This window comes from Erithacus rubecula (assembly GCF_903797595.1).
Source record: "Erithacus rubecula genome assembly, chromosome: 6".
NCBI lineage: Eukaryota > Metazoa > Chordata > Aves > Passeriformes > Muscicapidae > Erithacus > Erithacus rubecula.
This window is the reverse complement of record NC_136688.1, coordinates 4,429,528-4,446,979: the sequence shown is the minus strand read 5'-3', so window position 1 is coordinate 4,446,979 and position 17,452 is coordinate 4,429,528. Positions and strand designations below refer to the sequence as shown.

Below are 17,452 nucleotides of genomic sequence, written 5' to 3'. Positions count from 1 at the left end.
TATCCCATTAGGGATCTGAGAAGCGGCGGGGAGCGCTCGGAGGGGCTGTCTCGGATCACAGCGGCCCCATCCCCAGCGCGGGGGGGCTATCCTTGACGGCAGAGGAAACACGGGGTGGGGAGGGGAGCGGGCAGACAGGACTGGGGGCGGCAGCAGCAGGCTCCAGGCCCCTCCCCGGTGCCGGGACCCCGGTGCGGGCCCTGCGGGGCGGGGAGCCGGCCCGGGGCGGGCGGGAGGCGGGGCGGGAGGGGGCGGCGGGCCGGGCTCCCCGGGGGAGGGAGGCACCGGAAGGCGCCCGGCGCTGATTCATTGCAATAAATTGTTCCCATCGCGGCGCGGCTCGGTCAGCGCCTCCTGAGCAGCAGCCGGAGCAGCAGCCGGAGCCACCGCCGCGGAGCGAGGATGAAGATGCAAGCCGAGGTGATCCGCGAGGGCGAGCTGGAGAAGCGGAGCGACAGCCTTTTCCAGCTGTGGAAGAAGAAGCTGGTGGTGCTGACCAAGGACAGCCTCAGCCTGTTCCCCGACGGGCACAAGCGGGCCAAGGGCAAGGAGCTGGGCTTCGGCTCCATCCTCAAGGTGGACTGCGTGGAGCGCACGGGCAAGTACATCTACTTCACCATCGTCACCAAAGACCGCAAGGAGATTGACTTTCGGTGTCCGGACCAGAGCTGCTGGAACGCCTCCATCACCATGGCCCTCATCGACTTCCAGAACAAGCGGGCCATCCAGGACTTCAAGAGCCGCCAGGAGATGGAGCAGGCGGCGGGCACCCAGGAGCGGCGGCTGGCCCGGGCACCCTGAGCTCCTCCCGCGCCCCAGGTGAGCCGCCCGGCCCTCGGCGCTGCGCTTCGCGGGCTTCGCGCTCCATCTTTCTGAATTATTTCACTCATTTAAAATAGTTCGGGCAGCCGGACGGGCGGGGGGCTCCTGTCCGGAGGGACGCGCTCAGCCCCGGGGGATGCACGGCCACCCCCGACACCGAGCCCCGACACCGCGCAGTGCTGCCCGGCCAGCGTAGGGCTCTCCGGGAGCGCTGCTCTGGTTTCGGGGAGCGCTGCCCTGCTCCGAGCCATCGCACGGGGCTCTCGGGGAGCGCTGCTCTGGTTTCGGGGAGCGCTGCCCTGTTCTGAGCCATGGCTCGGGGCTCTCGGGAGCGCTGCTGTGATTTCGGGGAGCGCTGCCCTGTTCTGAGCCATGGCTCGGGGCTCTCGGGGAGCGCTGCTCTGGTTTCGGGGAGCGCTGCCCCAGCCCGAGCCATCGCACGGGGCTCTCGGGGAGCGCTGCCCCAGCCTGAGACATCGCACGGGGCTCTCGGGGAGCGCTGCTCTGGTTTCGGGGAGCGCTGCCCTGTTCTGAGCCATGGCTCGGGGCTCTCGGGGAGCGCTGCTCTGGTTTCGGGGAGCGCTGCCCTGTTCTGAGCCATGGCTCGGGGCTCTCGGGGAGCGCTGCTCTGATTTCGGGGAGCGCTGCCCTGCTCCGAGCCATCGCACGGGGCTCTCGGGGAGCGCTGCCCCAGCCTGAGACATCGCACGGGGCTCTCGGGGAGCGCTGCTGTGATTTCGGGGAGCGCTGCCCTGTTCTGAGCCATGGCTCGGGGCTCTCGGGAGCGCTGCTCTGGTTTCGGGGAGCGCTGCCCTGTTCTGAGCCATTGCTCGGGGCTCTCGGGGAGCGCTGCTCTGGTTTCGGGGAGCGCTGCCCCAGCCCGAGCCATGGCTCGGGGCTCTCGGGAGCGCTGCTCTGGTTTCGGGGAGCGCTGCCCCAGCCCGAGCCATGGCTCGGGGCTCGGCCCCTTCTCCGATGCACTGCTGGGAGCCGGGCTTTGCAGCGTGCTGAGAGGACGACACGTGGGGGTGGCGGGGAATAAGAAACAGCACTCGGCAGGCAGTGCTTTCCTCACAGAATCTGCTAAAATATGTAAAACCTATGAAAATGAATGCTCAATGCTTACTCCCCCATATAAAGCCCCCTATTTTTTGTTCCTGTGCCTTGTTCTGCTGCTTGTTTAACTAACCCACTTCCTCTTGTTACCTTTAGAGCATACCACTGGATGATAAACCAGATCGAGTGTCTTGGACTGAAATGGGACAGGGTACCAATGAAGGAAAGCAAAGAAGAGAGCTGGAAGCAGCTTGGTTTTCTCCAAGCCCGTTGAGGCTGCTGAGCAAAGAGCCCTGAGCTTTGCCTGAGATGCATAAAGAAAAACCAAAGACTTTCGTACAGGACTTCTAGCAAAGCGTCCACGTGTTTTGAGTGGCACAGCTTTGTGAACTATTATCTTCTATTTATGAGATGCAAGGAAGATTCAATACTGACTGGTGGTGTTAAACACAGTTTAAATTATTTCTAGTATCTATATTTGTATTTATTTTGTTGAATGTCTTTCAGCAGTTACTGGTCTTAATATTGCTTTTGCATTAATGTGTCCATTCCAAATAAATTACTTGAAATGTTCACTTTTTATTACTGTACTCTGGGCTGCAGTAATTTTTGTTGAGGCGTATCTGTGGATATGGCAGTGGTGAAGTGGCATAAAAAGATTGGGTAAGGCTTGGCTTTTTGGTGCCCTGGACTGGGCAGTGGCAGATGGAGAAAGCCCAGATAACCTGTTTGTGTTTGACCTTGTCTCCTGACCAGGGAGGGAGAATGTATTGAGGTTCAGTTCTGGTCAGAGGTGGAGATAGAAAAGCCAACCATAGCTTGCAGAAGTGCTCCTCTAGAAGCTCTTTCCCATAAAGCCAAGTAATGGCAGCTGCAGAAGGCACAGGAGCTCCCTGCCACAGGAAAATGCTGCTCCCCCAGCCCCCATAGCTTAGTGCTGTGCTAAGGCACAAAACTGGATTCTTGGTTTTGGAATGAGAGCGCCAACGCTCCATGGATTCCTCAGCTTTGTAGCAAAGCAAGCTGAACTCGCTCTCCTCTCTTCCTTCAGCTCTGCAGTCTCTAGACAGAATTAAATTTCTCCAGAATAACTGAAGAATGGAGGCAGGCTGTTTTCCTATAGCATCTGGACCAAGAAGCTCGGAGAAAAAAAAAATCAGCTGAATTTTTTGGATAAAAGTGCTGAAGTTTTTTTTCTTTTTGTGAGGCTCAGTTCTCACTGACTAACCTGGGCTTCCTCGAGAGCAATGCTGTAGCACACGACTCAACTCTGACAGAGAGGACTGTGAGCATAGAAGGCAAAGTACTCACTCCAAACTCGGTCATTTCCAGCAGGTAATCTCCCCAGTATCAGCCCAATTCTTGCAGGAGACTTTGTACTAGAGGAAGTTGCGAAGTATGTGATTACATAAGCCTGTAGTAAGAGCAAGACTCAGTACAGGGAGGTGAAAAAACCTGGAAGGAGGGTTGGCCCAGTGTCTGGAAGTGGCAGGGAGGCTCTGGCACTGCAGCCTGGTACAGCAGGGCTTTGCATCCTCCTTGCTGGCAGCTCGTGCACAGGCAGTGTTGCACACGACTGAGCTGTGGATGTAGCAAACCTCTGGCCACAGCATTTGAAAGCCTTTGGCCTCAGTGCTCCCTCCAACCTGAGAATGCTGGAGATGCATTCAATGCAGCAAAACAATGCTCAAAAGCAGATGTGTTTTACCCCCCATTTTTTCTTGGTACCGTTTCAGGGCGCTGAAATAAAAGGCCAAAGCAGAGCAAAGGCACTGGCTCCTAATCCCTTCAGTTTCAGTGAATCCTAAAAGGAATGCTGCCTGACAACAGCTGAGGGTTGGGGGCTGCTGCCTGCCACAACAGCCACTGCTGTAGGGGGGGAATGGGAGGAACTGGATAGCTCCAGGGGTCCCGTGGCCCCCAGTTGCTCCAGCACAGCTCCAAGACCTTTGCAAACTGATCTGTCCCTTACTCCAAATGAAAATGTTGACACAATTGAAGGATTGTTCAAATTGTTTTATTCTAGGTTTACAGAATCAAAAATAAAACTCAAGAATTTATTTCCATGGAAAAAAAAAGGAGGTTACTTTCTTGCAAATGCATTATTGGCTTTTCATCTCTCCCAGTGGGATTTTACTCTTCAAGAGGTAAACAAACAAACCTAAATTGACCATTAGCTGTAAATAGCCGAAGGAGGAGACTCCAAATTGTTTATACAAAACTCCACCAATGGTTGGACCCACCGTCCGGGTCAAGGGCTGCACTGAGGCACAAATCCCAAGCATGGCACCTAGGAGAGATGGCAGAGACACACAGGGTGAGAGCAATTCCTGGCATAGAAAAGCAGAGAAGAGCACACAAGATCCCCTTCATCCCTGACGCTGCTCCCCTGAAGTAGCAAATCACTTCAAATAACTTCTTGAATTAATTTATAGCAGTCCCATTAGGGTTTGCTCTGGTTAGGGACTCCTGCAGGCATGAAGACCAGTTTCCACCAGGAGCCAGCCCAGCCCTTCCCTGAGCAGTCTGGGCAATAGCAGAACTGCCCAAAAAGCAAAGTGGGTGCTCACCACTGCTGTCACCAGGGTCCAGGGCAGCCTTTGGCACCAGAAAGTGCTGCTGAGTATCACACCTGTATCACCCTGGCAGGGCTGGTATCTACTGCATGGGAGTAGGGATGGAGAGGTAATTTCTAGGGTCATGTTTGAGCCTTCCTAGCAAATCACGCAGATTCTTCCAATCTCCTAATTACCGGAGTGGGCCCTGCTCCACCCAAGCTACTACCGCATTTATTCTCCAGTCTGAAACAGAGAAACAGCTCTCCAGCAGGAGTGAGAGGATTAGACCTAACTAGGTCTTTAAGAATAAATAAATAAAACCACAGATAAGGGCAGAACCCCCTTGAGATATTCCCCCACCCCCCTTTGGGAGGAGAGCGGATATTTCCATTTGGATGGATGTGAGCCCTCCTCCCGCCGGGCCGGCTCCCCCTGCAGCAGCTCGTACATTTGCATCCTTAACAGGAACCCAGCGGCTGGGGAAGCACCTCCACTTTGGCAAAGGCCAGGCTTTGTTCCACGTGCAGACGGATGGCCAGGACATCCCCTGGGACACAAGGCAGTCCCACACACACCCAGAATACTCTTTTGTCCTGCAGTCTTTGTTCAGGACAGCTGTCATGTTCAGAGGAGCAGAAAATATCCGGCCAGCTAGCAAATCGTTCTGAGAGGAACAGCAAGCTGGCAGGGAATTCAATACAGTTGTGCCCAGTTCTGAAATGATGTTTGCAATTATTTTTTAATATCAGTATGATTATTTGGGCTGCTGGCATCAGTTTTCCACTAAGGCTGAGGTGTCACCACACACCTGGGAAGGACGAGGAGAATGCTGTCCTGTACACGTGAAGAAGTGGAGAAAGACTGAGATATTGAACGCGGGCAGCCACGGGGAAATGATCCCCAGCTCCCAGAGAGAGGAGGCAGCCAGGTGTTCGTGTAATGCCGGGCAGCGACTGCTGGGCTTTTATCAGCGTGCTTAAAATACTTGTGCAATGAGCCCAAGCCAAGGGTGTAACCATGTGGAGAGGGAAATCTCCCGGGAAGCGCTGCCGAGTGCTCCTCCCACGCATGGGAACACAAAGGCGATGGGTGGGACCTGGCCTTGACCCTTTGCCAATGGGAACCATCCCACAACCACCTAACTCTCTGGGCAGGTTTTGCAATTATTTTTTCCCCTCTAGGTATTTGAATTAAACTAATTACTACGTGCAATTGCCAAACTGGCTCTTATGATTGAGGAGGCACTTTTTTCCCTTTCCTTTTTTTTTTTTCCCCCTTTTTTTTTGGAGCAGAAATCCAACGTCTTAAAAGGCTGGGCTCTCCCTCTGCATTTCTCCCAACATGCTGCTGAGAAAGATAATTTCTGTTTAATGGGCTTAAATTAGATCCCTCGTGGCAGACGCCCTCAGGCTTTGGGACATTGTAAATCTCAGCTCTGCAGCGTGGCCGTATCTCTGTGGCAAAGCTGCACATGTGATAGATCTCATTTAAGGCAAGACCTCTCACTGGGACAAATCACTGCGTCAGCAGAAAATTTCTTGCACTGCTTCGTGCAGCTCTGCAAAGCACACGCTCCCCTTCTTTGTCGTGGCTATCCCACCTTCTGCACCTCCTCTGCTCTTTTCTCTCCCTCTCCGAGTTTTTTCTGTTCCTTTTTCCCATACCTGGCATGACCTGTGCCGGCTGGGAGCCTATCCTCCCCTCCCATCCCAGATCTCCTCTGCTCCCGCAGGTTTCAGGGCTGGGTGCTGGCGGCTCTCCAAGGCGGGCGACTCCTTTCCAGCTCACATCCTGTTGCCTCGCTCAGATGATGCTGCTGGCCCAGATCAGCCACACGCCCATGGGGCAATCGCGTTTAACCATTAGGTCACTGTCGCCAGCGGCCGCCTTTGAACCCGCAGAGCTCAAGCAAAGCTCAAGGAAAGCTGAAGCAAAGCTGGGGGTTCAATGCCCCGAGCCCTGCCTGGCTGCAGTCTCCTCCTCGGGTTCTGACGCACAAATAGGATCAGGAGACATGGGCCCGTTACACTCAGAAGCTCTGCTGGGCTTCCTGCCTCCCTCCCTCAGCAATGGGGGGATCTGTGCAGGAACAAGACCTCCATTCTTGGGGAAGGACCGGGGTTGACAAGGAGAGCTTGTGTGAGTGCCAGTCCCCCTGGGCTCCGGGCTGCCCTCCCACCAGCTCACGCGTCCAGCTGAGCAGCACGTGTGTGTGGGGATGAATTTTCTCTTCCTGCCTTTGAAGATGAAGCGAAGAGGGGAAAAAAAAAAAATCAAAGGGAAACTAATTAAATAATTTCTGCTACCTTTGCTTCTGCGCAAAGGCTGAGCTTTGAGAGCGAGCAAAGAGCAAGCGCCAAATCCATCAGCCTTGGGAGGAAGTGGCCTTGGATGGGATCTAAAGCAGGCTGATGGGTGCAAGGACGGTGCTGCTGCTGCTCCCTTCCCGAGACGCTGTTTAAAATGCAAGGGCGGGTGACTCAGTGTCTAGCAAGGGCGGACAGCCTACACTCCTGCAACGCCCCATCCATCCCAGCCCGTGCTGAGACGGACACCTGAGCTCAGCCCAAACTCCTTCAGAATGCCTTTTCCTGACCCAAAGAAAAACCTCCATGGGTTCTACAGGCCTGAAGCTGACCAACAACATCAGGAAAAGACAGCAGCAAGGCTCAAAAGTGATGCTTCCAAAGAGAAATTCTCAATGTGTGATCTCCCAGCACTAACTAAAAGCTGTTTCAAGTGAGTGCTGAGATTTTCAACACAGCAACAGCAAAGCTTTCCATAAAACCAGATTTCCAGCTCTCAGTGAGGGATTCTAAAGGGCCGCCAAAAGCCTCTGTCTGCAGAGCTGGGCGGGCTGGCAGAGGAAGGAGCTGTAAGGGTGGAGCAGCCTTTGTGGGGTGCCACCCACGGCCAGGGATGGATAGCAGGCATTTTGGTGGCTGCATTTCTCTGTGGGACACCCACGCAGTCCCTGCTGCAGCTGCTGTGGAAGGGCAGCTCTGCTGTGTCAGGCATTCCTGCCTTCGCCCCGGCCCCTGCCAGCTACATCCAAAACAAGCGCAGGACCATCAGCACCTCTTCCCCCAGAAATACTGCGAGGAAAAGACACTGTTTGAAAGGTGAAGGCCAGGGAGAAGTGCAGAGACGACTGCCCAGTTTTGAGCCAGCTGTAACTCTGCATTTATAATAGCACTTTGAATGAAATCAGGCTGGATGGACAGGCAGGCAAAAACCCTCAGTGACTCACGACATCCCCTGATGACCTGCAACCTGCTCCTGAGCATCTGCACATCTCTGCAGACTGCCTCCATCCTGCCCTGCAGTCCCTCCCCACCATGGGGAGACCATCCATCCTGCCAGCACAGGCTGGCCTAACAACATATGCAAGCAGGGAGCAGGGTGAGGCAACTAAACCCATTTTCCTCTCTGACCAAAGCTTGCCTCCGGGCTCCAGAAGCTAAGCACTGCTCTGGTTTTCCTCACAAAACCCCTTTGAGAAGAGCCTGGATGAATTCCAACTTGGTTGTATGTCCCAAAGCTGCTTGGTGCCCTTCCCCCCTGGCTCTCCCTCACATGAACATTGCTCCCAGTCATGAAGCAGCAAATTTTCTTCCTGGCTGAGCAGAGGGACTGAAACTCTTCCCAGGGATGTGAAGACTGGAGATAATCTGGCAGGTAGTAATATCCCACTTGAAAATCACAGTCTCCCAGCATTTGTAGGAGATGTAGTGGCTCAGCTCTACAAATAAACTTCTGAAGTGATTTTCAGAAAAGTTCTTCACTCAGAAGCCTCTCAAAAGTGCTTTATAAACTTCACTAATGGGCTGTGAAAACTACAGCTCTCATTCTTGGTAGGGTCTGCACAGAGGTACCTGCTCAGACAGCTGCTAGGAAAGATGAAGGGTGCAGACTGGCATCACAAAAAGACTCAGCTAAAGCAGAGACACTCTTGGGTACCTGCTTTGGGAGCAAACCCTGAAAGAGCTTGAGCAAAGGACATCAAACCGGGTTAAGCCAGCTCCATCTCTGCACAAACTCAGCCAGGCTCCCATGACAATAATGTAAGCATATTTCCTTCATCAACAGAACTAAAGCCCCAGGTGTAAAGATTTAAGTGTCTACCACTGCTGTCTTGCAGAGAGAAATACAGGAACTCTGACTGAAACAAGGCCAAAACAGAGAGAGGGGGGGATTTATTGCATCAGCAAGCATGTTTGCAAAGAGTAATCCAGAATGCCCTCCTGAGATACCCTAAGTTAAAAGGGGTGAATGAGCAGCCCTCTCTGACTCTGCTACAGTGGAAAAGATGTGGTTTTTGGTTTTTTTAAACATGGCTTTCCATGGAAAAGAGATTTTAGAAAGCCTTCCCTTCTGTGTTAGAAAGCCTTCCCTTTCTGTGCCCACCACTATGGATGTCAGCAGGCAGCACAGGACTGGGAGCACTGGGATGATGGGATCCCACTGGGTCGTGGGATGCTTGCTCAAGGTTGTTCAAGTCCATCCCCCTGTCCCATTCATCTGCTCTGCCAACACCCATCATGTGCCCAGCCAGGTGGGTGTTCACCCAGTGCTCCAGAGCTGTGCTGGGAGCTGGGAAGTGCCCAATGGACTCAAACCTGAGAAAACACCATGTGGCTGTTTGGATGAGTCTTACCCGTGTCGGAGGAGGGCACAGCCTTGGTGAGGAGGCTGTCAGTGATGGTGGCCAGCATGCTGAAGGCAAACACCAGCGGCACGGCGATGATGCAGTAGTGCCACACAGTCCTCATCAGGGCCTGAGGGACAGGACACAACAGATCACTAAAGAGCACAAACGGTGACTTTGTGGCAAGAAACAACCTGGAGGAAAATCACAAGTCAAAGCCATGGCTTAGGGAAATGGTGGGAGCCACAAATGATCTGTGGTGGTGCGGCTTTGGCCGTTGTGGGGTCTTTCACAGCCTGCCATTTGTCTGCACTGAATTATTCCAAGCATGTAGAGCAAACGATACCCTACAATCTGGCAGCACGTTTCCCCAGCACTGCTGTGGGTATTTTTAGCATCTGGGAATTAGTGACGTCCCTGCACCCTTCCCCCTGTCTTCTGTCTTCTGTCCAACTCCCGAGGAAATGTTGAACAGCAGATGTATGTGGTGTACTTCAGGAAGCTTCCATTACTTATACAAAACAGCCTAGAGAAGGCTTTTTGGTTCATTATCATAAATAATTAAAACTAAACCGAGCCTGTCAAAATAAATGAGCACGGTGCATTATGTAACACCGTACCTTTGGGATTTCTAATCCTGTTCTGCTGCTTCCTGCTAATAAATTCACCAAATTCAGTAATCTGGAATAGGTCTTCTGGCCATGAGTGCACATTAGCGAGCATAATTAGGGAGAGTAATGATTCTGTTATTGCACATATTCTTAGCAGAGACATCCCTCCAGCTGTTTAATGCTGAAACAAAAGCGGTGAGGCTCCCTAAGCTGTAGGGCTGGAGCGGCTCCCAGCTCATTCACAAGCCCTGCTGGTCAAATGAATGGATTTCTCTGGGGCATGGAAAGGAAATTCCCCCTTTATTGCAAGTCTCCTGCCCTAACCCATGTCTCAAGGTGTGTTATTGTGGCTGGAAAACATTTCTGTCACTGGTTTAGCCAGAAGTTTCATTCTCTGGAGTTCTCTGTCCTAAGATCTGGTCCCTGCCTCTCGGCTACAGAAGATGGAGGAGCCCAGAGACATTGCTCACTAATCACTTGGAAATGTTGAGGTTTATTCCTAGTTCCCCCCTGGAGTCACATACAGCCAGGTTTTTCTCCTCAAAGGGGCTCTTTGCCTACATTTTGGTTAAGATCTAGGCACTTCTGATTAAGGAACCAGAGAACAAAGACAGAGGAACAGGTATTTGGTACATAAACAAAAGTAAGGAGAATAATTCCTTGCTAGGGCAAATGTCATTGCAGGACAACATTGTGAAGCTCATAGAAAAAATCAGTTTTAATCCCTCCTGCTTTGTACAGACTCACAGGCTGGAGCAAGTGAGCAGAAAAGAGCAGAGGCATATCTGTGTCTCCTGTAAAACAAAGGGAAATGGCTCCTCACTTCCCTGGGGCTGAGGAAGAACCGAGCCAGGCAGAGCCCAGTTCTTGCTACTCCTCAGCTGCTGGGTGGTGAGTAGTTTTTTTTGAGGTGAGCAGATCTGAAAGCATTTTTTAGGTGAGAGGCAGAATCAAGAGTCTCAGCAGACAACTTGAAAAACAAATGCCTGGGAAGTGCAGGCAGTGAGGCAGGATGAGGTACAGCCATGCCTTCAGACAAAGGGAAAAAATTTCCTCATCGCAACTGCCAAGCCCTCCTACAGCCCTGCCCACGCTCTCCCAGCTCCCATCTGCAGATCAGACTCTGTTTCTTCCCTCCTCTCTTTATCCAGGTGTTATTGCTGAGCTCCCAGCCCACCCCTTCCCTTCTCCAGCTGCCTGTTGCTGGGAACATCCTGCAGCCTCTTCCCAGCTGCAGCGCTGTCTGTCTGCTGCTGCTTGTGCCAGCCTTCCAAAAACCCTTCAGCCCACCTCCCCTCCCTGTGATATCAGGATGGGTTCTGGAGTGTCTTTCATTAACAGCTAGCCTTTCTCCTCACTGCCATCCCTCGGGGAGGGGAACTGCTGCATTTGGAGGCCACATGCTGCAAGGGCACAGCAGGTGGGATGCTCCTCCACCAGCAGCTGTGAAGGATTAAAAGCTTCACCCAATAACTTCTGCATGTGGGGTTGCTGCTGTGACAGCACTCATCCCCACTGAGACAGAAAGCCACCCCAGAAGCGGATGTTTTCTTGGCAGCCACTTGGACAGAGCCCTTTTTAACAAGGCAAGGTCCCGGGCAAGGAGGATTGCAGCTGCATTTGCCTGTGAATAGTTCTCATGGGAAGTCACTGCTGACCCTGGTCCCCAGGCCTGTGCTATCAGGATGTCCACAGCCCTCCGGGCTTGGCATAATTACTAACTCTAAGATGATTTCCCTTCCTGGCTCCTGGTTCTCCTCCCTGTGCAGCCAGTGTGAGCCTCCCTGCACTGGGACATCTGTGCTGCCCCTGTGTCCCTCCACTGCTATCGAGGCTTTCTCTCCTACCTCCACCTGACTCCAGCCTTCCCTGGAAGTCAGTGAGAACTCAGTGCACAAAAGCCATATAATTCATGTTGTTGCTCTGCCTGATTCCCATGGGACTGGGCTTCTGCACAGCACAGTCCCAGGAGTACCTGCCCTGCACCTGGCTGGGGGTGCTCATCTCTCCAGACAGGCCAGGTCCACCTTGGTCCCACCTAACTGCTCCCACCCATGACCAAAAAACAATGGGGAGACCTTCAAAGTCCTTCCCAGGCCATGCTCAGGAGCATCCAGCTCTGTGCAGATGTCCCATGTTAAGGGAGGCATATTGATTTCAGCCAAAAGTGCAGGACACCAATGGGAAGAGACCAGGAGCCTCAGAAACCCCAGGAAGGGGGACCACACTCCACCTGCAGAGCCAAGCCTGGGTCTGTAGCCATCCTCCCTGTGCAGCCTCATCTCAGACACGATTTGGGCTCAGATTAGCTAAGGTGTGTAGGTGCCTCCTCTCATCCATGTAGCCGGGAACCACAAACCTCAACACCCTGCAGGACTTGGCCCTGACCTCCCCTGGCTGTGGTATGGTTGTGGGAATGGCACTCATCCTACCTGCAGCACTGGGAGCACCAGTGTCCTGGCAGCAAGGCTCCAGGCCAAATCCTGCAGGGAATGCTGAAAGGCTGATGCAGCTCCACTGTCCTTTGGGTCCACTGCACTGATGGGGACTGAGAACACCTTTCCTCCATCCCCATGGCCTGGGTAGAGCTATCAGTGCTCTGAACATGGCTTATCTGAGCAAACACAGTTCCCAGCGGAGTGACCTACATCCACTCAGTTTTCCAATTGCTGTTTGAGATTGGCATCAACCATCTCCCACGTGGACACAACCAGCAACAGCTAACATCACTTACCCAAACAGAGGAACAAAATTACTGCCTTGCTATCTCCTTCCCCAAATACTCTCATGTTGGGGGATTAGACAACAATACAGCTGCAGCAGGAGAGTGCACAAGCTCTGCTGTCTCACTGCAATGTACAACTGCAATGATTTTTCCCCACTGTAATCTTCATTTACTTTCTGGGTAGTCCAGGAAATGCAGTCGCTGACAAGACCAGGCCAGGATTCCTGTGCAAATCCGGTGACTCAGGAGGGACTTAGTGAGTTTCAGTGCAAGAAGAATATATTCTTTAATCCCCATAACTATTACTCACACTCTTTATCAGCCTGGCGCAATGCTGACGTTGAGCGCGGCTCTGTTTGCGCAGAGGCCCAGGAGGGCTGGTTTCCCCTGCCCTGAAGACCACCCAAGAGGTGGCACTTCCAGGGGCAGAGCCCTCAGCCAGGTGTCACAGACCTTGTGTGACATTATTAAAGGCACTGTGGGTGATTTACCACGGCCTTACCATGCCTAGGCCCACGCCGGCGAAGACGAAGACGCTGAGTCTGAGCAGGGTCATCTCCGTGCAGTGATTAGTGAGCTTCCCAACCACCAAACCCTGGACAACCTGCCAAAGGAACACACAAGCACCATCAAGCCTGATAGAACATAATAATTTAAGCAAACTCAAAAGGGAATTGCTGCTTTCTTCAAGCAAACAGGTTCTTCCATCAGGGTTTCCTTGACAAAAAAGGACCTCACTGCCACAGTAAATGACTGGAAGGCAGGATCCATTATTTCAAGTGTTCTGCCTTCTAGGGAGAGATCCATCCCATCAGCTGGCAGCTTCACTCAGGGTGCATGCCTGAGTTTACCATCACTGCCTACTCAGCAGCAGTGACTGAAACTTTCTAAAAACGCTTGCAGATACAACTTGTGGTGTGTTTGTGAAACACAGTTCATACTACAGTCTTCATTCTTGACAAACTGTACATTTGTAAGCAAAGGAGGAAAATGCCTGTACTTTCTCTTGCCATTATTTTCAACTATAAATATACAAATTGGGTGGTTCATCATTTTTAGGCGGGAAACAAGTATGACGGAGATGCTAATATCCAGTCCCAGCAGAACACGCAGATGTAAAGGATGGGGAACTGGTTCTACAGATTTTAAACAAAAGCTAAGAGGGAGGGAGAGGGAAGGAACAGCAAAATATTAAAATCCCAGAAATTATTTGACTTTTCCAGCACTTTGCCAGTGCTGGATGTGCCTCTTTTATTTATCTGGATGTGTCCTGGATGTGTCCTCTTTTATTTATCTGTTCAGCATCTTCCATACTTCAGGTGAACCTGGCCCAAGTGGACAGGAGAGGAGAGAGGCTGGAAGAGACCATGGTTAAAAAGTCTGACTGACTGCAAGACAGGTAAAAGACAGATGGGAATCTACTGAGTTTTCCCTGCCTTGAAAGGGTTTGTCTGATCCAAATGAAAACCTCTCTTACTTGAAAGAAGAGCTCTAGTTCAAAATGCTTTGTTTGGTGTCTTTGTTTCTGTGGCAGTCCATCCTGGAGAAAATTTCAGGGGTCTGCTTCAACCAGGAATGACACTACACTACACTCAACCTTGTTGTGTTAGAAATCCAAAGTCAGCTGAAAGGAAATGAGTGCAAAATAAATGAGAAAGTAAGTAAGTTGTTAAACAGAAAGGAAATGTTAATCTATAATAACCAGTCTAAAAAAAAAAGAGGCAAATAGCAATAGAGTCAAAATAAAGTTGACATAAAGAACAATAGCTACAAAATTAATATATTTCCAACAGCATACAAATGAATGGAAAACCATCAAAATTCAACCCTTCACTTTGCCTCAGAGCACAAAGGATTTTTGACATGAGGGCACATCACACCAAGAAGACATTCTGCCTCCTGTCTGTCCTTTTTTGCCATTGTCCCTGCCTTTGGCCAGGGCTGGAGAGCTTGGCTCACATGTGCCCAGCTGCTGTGTGACACTGGCACAGGCTCTGCGTGTCCTTCCCCGGCCATGTCACCTGTCAAGTGGCCTCCGGGTGGACCTGCTGTGCCACGAGGCTTGGACAATGCCTAGGGTGGCCTGAGTCATCCTGACCAAAAGCCCTGCCATGAGAGGAGGCTGATTGATACCAGCCCCAGCAGCTCCACTCCGGGGGTGGGTGGGGAAGCCACTGAGTGACGCTCCATTAAGCTGAGTGCTCCAAAAAGGGAGAATCATCATTAACTTTTTGCAACTTCCCCAGTCCCTCCTACAGCTGGGGCTGTGCTGAGTCACATGGGATGGGGGCTGAGCCTTGTCACAGGGCAGGGATTGACTCAAGGGTGGCATCACCCAAACCCTAGTTTGGCTCTGCTGAACCATTGGAGGAAAGAAACATTTCCCAATTTGCCCAGACTTGAATGGCATATTTTATTGGGATGCACTGTGCAGGCACAGCCCAGTCCCTGCCCTGCCTTGAGTCATTAGGGTATATCATCAGCAACATCCCTGGTGTGATGGCCAGGGGAGTGGCACCCCCAAAAACGTGTCCATCACATGAGCCCCTGAGAGAAGGCAGCAGGCACCACTGCAGCACAGACAGGCTCTGAGCAGGCAGGGCCTGGAGAGGTGCAGAATGAGCTGTCCTCACACTCAGCAGAGCAAAGGGATGGCCCTCATGCCAATGCTGGCATTCCCCATGGGCATTCCCACCACCTGGGCTGTGGCAATAAAAGTGCAAGGTAAAACATCACTGCTGAATCAACCAGCTTGGCAAGGGGATATTTCCAAGGGCAAGAATGAGCCCAAGTCACCTGCTTTCCCCTTGGGGCTGGGCAGCAATTCTGAGGTTGTACAATCCCCCCATGGACTATCTGAGCTGCCTGCCTTCCTTCCCAGCATGGACACTGCTGATCCAGCCATTAGTCCAGGCAGGCAAGGCCCATCATCCTGATTTTGGACACACAGCCTTGATTTAGGTGCTAGATAATATTTCCAGTCACCAGTAACTAACTTCAGGTCTGAATTCAGACCTGGGCTGGCATGAGCAGCACCCACCTGCACAGACACAGCTGTGGTGTGAAAGGTGGTTCCTGTGCACTCTCCCATGAAAGATTTTGGACGTGGTTTACCAGGACATAACAGGGACATTCCAGGTGACTTGGCCATCACCACTCCTATGGACAGGTTCTGATAGCTGATAAATGGAATTTATCTGTATTTTTATTCTTACTGGTGTGTTCTGGGCTTTCTCCTTGCACATAAACTCCCCTTGAGATTGACTTTGATGGGCCTTACCCTCCTGCATTTCATTTTGCCTGGATGCTGCTTGCCTTTGTAACCTGACCTCCTTTGAAGTCGGGGAAGAGCCAGTGTACCTGGCTGGAATGCCTTCTGCCATCAATAAACAAAAGAGAGAGGAAATTGTTTGCAAGTGAAATAACAGGCACTGCCTGTGGCTGTGTACATATGTCACAGGAAAAACCAACTCATCTTTTTTTCCTCCCCCCTCTCCTTCTTTAAAGGCAAATAAGTCTCCCAATAAATGCATAAGAACAGCCAAATCTCTGTTCATCATTTTCTGGATTCACCAAGCTGGGGATTTGTTACACTAGTCCAGCAAATCACATGGAAAAATACTCACTTGCCTCTATCACTGCATTTGGTTTCTGGGAAAACAGCTGCTCCCATTTGCTCCCATTTGACTGTTAACCTCTAGCAAATTTCAGGAACCCCTTGCAGGATGGAAAAGACTGTGTTTCAAAGTCCAAGGTGACGGTTTTTGGAAGACTTTTGAAGTACCAGCCTTGCTGCTGAGCTGACTGGCACCTGCAAGAAGCTGACCTCCCCTGTGGAGGTTAGAGGAGTTCTGCAGGTGCTCAGCTGGTCCCCTGTGCTCAGAGGACATGGCACTGCTGCTCAGGACCCTTCCATCAGCACCGACTGAAAGCCTGATGGAACCCAGCAACTAAATAAGCTCCTTTCACCTAACAGCTCAAAAATGAAGAGCTGAGAAGGTTGGGAAGGCAGACACAGCAGCCAGATAAGCTGGTACAGCCCAGAGAAGATGCAGGGCCCCATCCCGAGCAGATAGCATGATTCACATCAGAGGCAGCCTCCCACGCCCTGGACCCGTATCTCGCCTTTGAAATGCTGCCGGCTGGCAGTTCCCAGGCTGCACAGGGACCTGCTGGGGCAACCACGGGGGTCAGACCAGGGGGCTGCTCTGCACAGCCCGGGCTGGGGGAAAAGCAGCTGCCTCACTGACAGCCACGCCTGAAATCCCCCGAGTGGCTCAGCAATGTGGAGGAGCAGCACTGCAAGGAGGGCTGATGGTGAGGACCAAGCTGCTGAAGGCAGCACTTTGCCAAACAGGGGGAAGAGGATGGTGTGTTTTGCAAACTCCAGCCTAATAGCTTTCTTTCCCCCTCCAACCCACCCCCCTCCACAGATATAAATCCTTCAAAGTGAGGAAACTGGAGAACTTGCTGTTTGTTGTTGCGAGGTCCTTTCACTCAGTGGGTTTTCCCCTTAGGCATACCTGGCTGTAATTAAATCCCCAGCTCTTTAATCATCTCTTTTGCTGTGCAGGGGAAAAAAAAAAAAAAAAAAAAAAGAGAGGGACAGACTGGTGATAAGATGATACGCAATGTAAATCTCTCCTCCAGGAATCTCTCTCATCTTTTCAGGATCACTCCGTACCAACTTGTCCCTCCAGAAGCTGCACAGCTAGAGGTGGAGTTTGTATAACAATACAAATTTAAATGCAGTAAATAGAACAGATGTCTTATGATTTCTTGATCCTCAGGGTTATAAATATCTACCCTTCTGTCCCACCCAGAGTTTTGTTTGGTGCATTTTGCTTTGGGTTTTTGGGTTTTTTTTTTGAGAAAAAGTTCTTAAAGGAAAGTTTTCCCCACCCCCTCCCATGATTTGAAATCTAAGCATCAGATGTGACTTGAGATATCAACCAGGGACTTCAGGTATTTCACTTGCCTAATCCTCCAGCATTTTGCCAATCCTTGGCATTTTCCAAGCCACATACTACAC

The 17,452-nt window shown here is 51.6% G+C and overlaps 2 protein-coding genes across 2 annotated transcripts in view; one reads left to right on the top strand and one right to left on the bottom strand.

The window, feature by feature from the left end:
* The first annotated feature begins 310 nt into the window (after positions 1-310).
* PHLDA2 (pleckstrin homology like domain family A member 2) lies at positions 311-2,468 on the top strand. Its single transcript, XM_079308471.1, has 2 exons — positions 311-819; positions 2,037-2,468. The coding sequence occupies exon 1, from the start codon at positions 403-405 to the stop codon at positions 799-801; it is 399 nt and encodes a 132-aa protein (XP_079164597.1). The 5' UTR covers positions 311-402; the 3' UTR covers positions 802-819; positions 2,037-2,468.
* Positions 2,469-3,879: 1,411 nt separating this feature from the next.
* The window catches only part of SLC67A1 (solute carrier family 67 member 1), a 57,305-nt gene continuing 43,732 nt past the window's right edge, over positions 3,880-17,452 (bottom strand). Inside the window, exons 8-10 of the mRNA XM_079308452.1 lie at positions 12,923-13,024; positions 9,094-9,214; positions 3,880-4,168 (exon numbers count right to left, since the gene is read on the bottom strand). Of these exons, the coding sequence (XP_079164578.1) occupies positions 3,981-4,168; positions 9,094-9,214; positions 12,923-13,024 (411 nt within the window). The 3' untranslated portion in view covers positions 3,880-3,980. The remainder of the gene's footprint in view (positions 4,169-9,093; positions 9,215-12,922; positions 13,025-17,452) is intronic.